Source organism: Misgurnus anguillicaudatus, chromosome 5 (genome assembly GCF_027580225.2).
Source record: "Misgurnus anguillicaudatus chromosome 5, ASM2758022v2, whole genome shotgun sequence".
Taxonomy (NCBI): Eukaryota; Metazoa; Chordata; class Actinopteri; order Cypriniformes; family Cobitidae; genus Misgurnus; species Misgurnus anguillicaudatus.
Genome location: NC_073341.2, coordinates 29,446,849 through 29,453,511, shown reverse-complemented (window position 1 = coordinate 29,453,511; position 6,663 = coordinate 29,446,849). Strand labels below are relative to the sequence as shown.

Here is a 6,663-nt window from a genome sequence, read left to right as displayed (position 1 = left end):
CGATAACGCACACCTGCAACCCTTAACACTCCGTATTGGTCCGGCCCTGGTGGGCCTTAACCTTGGACCATATGACCGCGGAAGGGGGGCATTAAAGCCGAGGGGGTCCTGAAGGTGTGTGGGCAAAGTCAGGCCTTCCACATTATATGCTTTAACATGGATGGCAAATCCAGCGCGGTTAAACAAACTTAACCTTCATTTGTGAAACGGTGCAACTCAAAGGGCAGAAAACGACTTGTGAAAGTAATTACCGCTTGAGATGATCAACAGTGGTAGAGAGAGAGAAAGAAAGAGAGAGAGAGACTGTGTGTGGAGGTAAAGAACAGAAATCATTTAAGATGAAGAGGCATTTTTAATGAGTTTGCTCACACATTGATTTTCCTCAGTAATCTTTTATTAATATGCAGTGTGCGTTCTGTCCCTAAGCCCAGGGAGGGGTCACAGCCTGTCAGGACCCCTACTCCCTCAAATAACACCCCGAAGCCCAGGGAAAATGGTATTTTAGCAAAGGCAAACATTGTCCTGTCTTGGCTTAAGGGGCGAAATAGCTGTTTGTTTTAAAACTTGTTCCTGCAAAGTGTAATGCCTTCCCGAACACCGACAGGAGGTCGATACGCGAAACAGGAAATCATGAACATTTAATTTAGATTTAATTTAATACTTTAGTAGGCTAAACGTGTTTACCTTGGCTTATTTAGCAGTATTTATACAGTAAAATTTAAAGAAAGATAAACATTTACAAAATAAAGTGAAGCTGAGACTGGCATTTTTAACAATATTTGTTATTTTACATTTTGTGATGAGCAAGACTTTTAATTTATTAATTATGCGGGCACTTGTTTGTTTTATTTCCCCTTTACATTTATTTTACCAAAAGTGGATTTTATTTTCGATCATACAGTATATCAACTAGGATTTTTTGTAAATTTGCAGAACTTCCTGTTATTAAGGATTTTCTAGGCTTAATGTTAGCCTATTTTGTAAAGAAAAGAAAACGTGACAAAGAAAGTGATCAACTGGGTTGTTGAATTATAAAGTGTTACAGATTTTATATTTTATCAAAATTGTTCTTATAGATATTGGTTATTTTTTAAATTATATATATATTATATATATATATATATATATATATATATATGTATATTTATATATATATATATATATATATATATATATATATATATATATATATATATATATATATATATATATATATATATATATATATATATATATATATATATATATATTATATATATATTACTATTGATATTCAATGTGTACTAACCACCATAGACCTACGGTAGACGCAGCTCATAGTTGTTCAATTGGTTTGGAAAGATTTGTCTGCCACCTTGTGGCTGCTGCAGGAATTACATGAATCCATACTTTAAAATGTGACTTTTTTTAAACAAGTGTATACTTATACTAATCAGTACATGTCTCTTTTACTATTTAATAAACCCATTAAAATAATTTTGTTTATAATTAAAAACACAAAACAAGCAATTCTATAACAAACCATATGCGTCGAGCACCAGTAGAGGGCAGCACATGTTCATTTTAACATTGAAAACACCAAAACGACAATAAAAAGTGAATTCTATTAATTATTAATTTTAATACTTGAGAAATGCATGAAAAATATACTCTTCATGAAATAATAAATATAAACTTTCTGTATGAACAAATGCACAATTTTTACAAATCATAAGTAGGCTATCATCTCTGTGAACTATTTTAAGTTATTCAGTTGTCTATCAGTGATCATATCACATAATAACAGTCTGTATTATATAATTTAGGTGTTAGGCTTAAACCATTATATGATACTGTTACGTTTCTACACCGATATATCTTTTGCCCCATTTCATTCATTAGAAAAACTGCACATTCATATTCTGCTGTCTGTTTTGATGGGGTGAATAAGGAACTGTAGCTATTCACATAAAGGTACAATCTGTAATTCACACAAGCTGATTATTACATTCCAGGAATCAGCTTTGGACAGAATCAATGCATAACCGAATGTTCCTGATTTCTTCCAAATGGTAACGGTTCATATTTAGCGATTGCTGACATACGTCAACAAACAGTACCCAAAAGCTGACCCCAGCTTTGCATTTGCAGTCACTCAGGTAGGAATCTGGCTTGTGAGCTTCCAATGACCCTTCGGCGTCTCAGGAATTGAAAACCAGTTGTGAGATAAGACAACAGGCCAAAAGGCAAGTCAGCGTATATCTCTGGTTTGGATCAGCTGAGTCAAGTGCACTGGGGTCTGTGGGCTGGCGGGGGGCTGCGTTTCCTAGTGGTTTTCTTCTCTGCTGATGTTCTTGTCGTGTAAGAGGAGGATCCACGGTCACATAGCCATTCGTTACTCTGATCTTCGGATGTGGCGTTGTGCTGCAAGCGGCCAACAAATAAATGTATTAATATAAAACTTTCATTCAGAACACTTCATGAAATGTACTGTTTCATATGGATAAAGCAGAACTGAATTTCTGCCACAATAGTTGTGGTAATGTGGTTTCTGGCATGTGCTTGTATCTCCTCACCTGTCTCCCATGCGCACCCACAGGTCACTAAATAGCCGCGGTCGACTGTGTGCGTGATGTGTTTTACGGGGCCGCTTGTACCGGCCAAACTCCTCTAGCTGACTGAGACTGTCTGGCAACAGCATGTGTGAAAGCTCCTCCTCACTCGCCTCGTCCAGCTCAGGAGGTCCTGATATCCATTCGGTCACTGGCTCTGAACCCCATTCAGTGGGAGCCACAGTGGTTTTCTCCATCTCAGACCTTAGGTGAGAACATACAGATTAACATTTCATGTGATGTTCTTAAAATCAATATATGCACTGCAAAAAAATTATTTTCAAGAAAACAATTCTTAGTACTTTTGTCTTGTTTTTAGTAAAAATATCAAAAAATTCTTAAATTAAGAAGCTTTTTCTTGATGAGCAAAACGACCCAAGAAAATAATTCTAGGTGTTAGACCAAAATTAGAAAATTTAAGTGATTTTGTGCATAAAACAAGGCCAATGGCGTAAGCAAAAAAATCTTGAACATTTTTCTTAAACACTAAATTGAAGAAAAATTCAAGAAGAATTTGCTTACCCCATTGGCAGATTCTTTTTGCTTGTTATATGCACAAAATCACTTTAATTTGATATTTTTGGTCTAAAAACTAGACTTATTTTCTTGGGTCATTTTGCTCATCAGGAAAAAGTATCTTAATTGAAGAATTCTTAGATATTTAAAAAAAAAAATACTAAGAATTTTTTTTCTTGAAAATACTTTTTTTGCAGTGTGTATTAACGTGTTTGCTTAAGATGGTTTATTAATATATCTGTAGGCTATCTGACCACTGGGCAGTAGACACCTAAAAAGCATGCAAGATAAGAGTCTCTGGTGTTATATGTAAGAGTATGTGTTGCAAAGAGACTTTGGACTTCAAACAGGGCCCTATCAACCTTTCGGCTTGCTAAGAATTTACAAAGAGCCAAACTTAACCAGCAAGGTCAAAGGCACAACTTTAAAGCTTTCAGCTCTCAAAAGTTTAGACATACCAATCCATAACTGCTTACATGGTTCTGTATTGTCTAACTAAAACGAGAAAAAGTTAGTTTAAATGCAAACATTAGAGAGACGCGACAAACTATATTTTTTACCAGTAGGGCGTAGTATTGCCCCAAATTATGCCTCTGTGCACACTTGTCGTGTCCAGATGGTACTGTAAGTGCCCATTGGGCCACTCCAACACAATAAACATCATCCAGAAGCCGCACACGTTGGGTTACCGTGACGACATTTGCCTTATGGTAAAATGCCTCCTTGCGGTCAGACCAACCAGTTGTGTTTAGTCTGTCCATGATCACACATATGTGCGCCCCAAATGCACTACAGGCGCATATCTTTCAGTAAACATATATGTCTGGCTGCTATTAAACATTGCTTTATTTGCCCATCATATCACCTCATTTTTCCTTTACAGTTGCGATAGCGGAAGCAAGAGTGATAGGAAAGAAGCAAGCCGGAGAATGTTGGAAGGGGTTTGCGTTTTAAACCACAATCAGTCTGTCATTCAGTCGGTCCATACAGCTGTTACCACGGCCACTGTCAGCATCTCCAAACAGCAATCCGAGACCCTCCACCACTTCCAATAACGCAGTTTGCCAGGCAAAACAGCTCAAACTGAGATTTTCAATGGGAGGCTCTTCATACGACAGTGGCAACTTTTGAGTTTTTAAGAGCACTCGCCTGCTCTAGTATGCTCTTATTCTTTTGCTTTTTTGTTTCAGCCAGGTGTTGGAGCCAATACAACTGCTGTTTTAACAAGCACAACCTACACAGCCTTTGGATCACCTTCACCCTGCCCCCAAACGCCGGTTGAGTAATGGTATATGAATATGCCAGGAGGGGGGGTTGCGTTGTTGGTGATCAGGCATAGCACCCCTCTCTACAAGACAAATGGATGAAGCCTTTAAGCCATCTGAGTTGGCAGAGAACCGGTCTGACCCACCTCGTCATGGTTAGCGGGGGGAGATCAAAGGCATAGTTCGGCTCTGTTTGCAGTTTAACACGGTAAGTGGAATATCCTGCCAGTGAATTACAATGTGATTGGGCTTTCAATGAGGTGAAATATGATGCACTGCTGAGTGTGTGTATGCATGGTCAACTGTTTTCTGCGCCACTGAATACATTGAAAATGCTGTTGTTTGATAACTTCATAACTATTATGTGCGTTTGTGCATTTGCAAGGTTACTGGCACAGAATGAAGGGGACTTAAAGATGAAAAGGAGGCAGAGAAGTCAAAGAAAAGTCAAGGTAAACACCATCAACCATGAGCTCGGTTCAATATACTGATTTTTAAAAATATTGTTTTGACAGATAAAAGTAATCTGGCCTATTTTACACTGCTGGGTTGTTTCAACTCACAGTTAGGTAAAATATAGTACTGTATGGATGAATCCAACTGCAGTTGTCCATATTTGACCAAACCATGGTTTGAAACAACCCAGCATTTTTCTCACGCGAGTATTTGTAGTGAAAAAATGCACTAAAGTTGTTTTTTATTAAACACTGGCAACAGCAATATGATGAAACACGCCAATGTACAGCAGGTGTGCTTTAATGTGGAATCTGTGATCTGGTGTGTGTCGTTTATTGTAATAGCTTTGAATGCAGCTTATCCACAAAGAATTTAATAATGTGTATTCACTTACATGACCGGAGCAAGTAAGGTTTTCGTAATAGATTTATCACAATGAAATGGCAAGAATTACAATATATATATATATATATATATATATATTTATATACACTCACCTAAAGGATTATTAGGAACACCCGTTCAATTTCTCATTAATGCAATGGTGTAATGGTGTGGGGGATGTTTTCTTGGCACACTTTAGACCCCTTAGTGCCAATTGGGTATTGTTTAAATGCCACGGCCTACCTGAGCATTGTTTCTGACCATGTGCATTCCTTTATGACCACCATGTACCCATTCTCTGATGGCTACTTCCAGCAGGATAATTCACCATGTCACAAAGCTCAAATCATTTCATATTGGTTTCTTGAACATGTCAATAAGTTCACTGTACTAAAATGCCCCCCACAGTCACCAGATCTCAACCCAATAGAGCATCTTTGGGATGTGGTGGAACGGAAGCTTTGTGCCCTAGATGTGCATCCCACAAATCTCCATCAACTGCAAGATGCTATCCTATCAATATGGGCCAACATCTCTAAAGAATGCTTTCAGCACCTTATTGAATCAATGGCATGTAGAATTAAGGCAGTTCTGAAGGCGAAAGAGGGTCAAACACAGTATTAATATGGTGTTCCTAATAATCCTTTAGGTGAGTGTATAAAGCATACACTGCTAAAAAGGTTCCTACAAGTGCCTAAATAAAGGTGTTTAAAAGATTCTTCACAGCGATTCTGTAGAAGAACCATTTTTGGCTAAATGCTTCCATAAAGAACCTTTAACATCTAAAGAACCTTTCTGTTTCATGAGAGGTTCTTTGTGGTAAAAAAAAATAAGAAAGAAATGGTTTGAGTGAATTGTTCTTTGAGGAACCGAAAGTGGTTCTTCAATGGCATCACTGCCCAGCAAGCAAAAACCAAGACATTGAAATGACGGCTGACTATAGACCCAATATAGTCTGTCTATGAGTGACCCACTTCTACCCTAAATAACCTTGAATTTCGTTACATGCCATTTTTGCCAAAATAACTTGATATTCCAACATGTAAGCAAAGTCAACACCTGTTCAGGTGTTTGCTTACATTTGTTTTAAACGTATATGTATCGTCTATTCTTGGGCTATGGTAAACATCTATTAGACTTTCACTGACAGCCCAAATTTAGCCTTGTTTTAGCCAAAATTGCTTGCTGGGTGTGAAGAACCTTTTAAACTGCATATGCACCTACACTCAAAAAAATTTGTGCAAAGTAGCACTAAAAGCTCATAATCATAGGGGAACCATCCGGGGATGATATAGCATTAGATATGGTTCTATATAGCACAATATGGTTCTACACAGGTGGTACTACCACGTAGTACATAGGTGCTATATGGCACTCAAAATTGTTCCCCTATGATTACAAAACGGAGATTTACATAGGAGACGATAACTTGGGTCATTGTTTACTTTGGG

At 37.6% G+C, this 6,663-nt stretch overlaps 1 protein-coding gene and 1 long non-coding RNA gene across 3 annotated transcripts in view; one reads left to right on the top strand and one right to left on the bottom strand.

Annotated features, from left to right (window-relative positions):
- Nucleotides 1-1,262: 1,262 nt before the first annotated feature.
- The window catches only part of trabd2b (TraB domain containing 2B), a 77,990-nt gene continuing 72,589 nt past the window's right edge, over nucleotides 1,263-6,663 (bottom strand). The window contains exons 6-7 of the mRNA XM_055168812.2: nucleotides 2,556-2,795; nucleotides 1,263-2,403 (exon numbers count right to left, since the gene is read on the bottom strand). Coding sequence (XP_055024787.2) covers nucleotides 2,181-2,403; nucleotides 2,556-2,795 — 463 coding nt within the window. The 3' untranslated portion in view covers nucleotides 1,263-2,180. The remainder of the gene's footprint in view (nucleotides 2,404-2,555; nucleotides 2,796-6,663) is intronic.
- The window catches only part of LOC129414716 (uncharacterized), a 53,636-nt gene continuing 51,114 nt past the window's right edge, over nucleotides 4,142-6,663 (top strand). For both annotated transcript variants that reach the window (XR_008634506.2, XR_008634505.2), the window contains exons 1-2: nucleotides 4,142-4,580; nucleotides 4,758-4,824. This is a non-coding gene — a long non-coding RNA (uncharacterized lncRNA). The remainder of the gene's footprint in view (nucleotides 4,581-4,757; nucleotides 4,825-6,663) is intronic.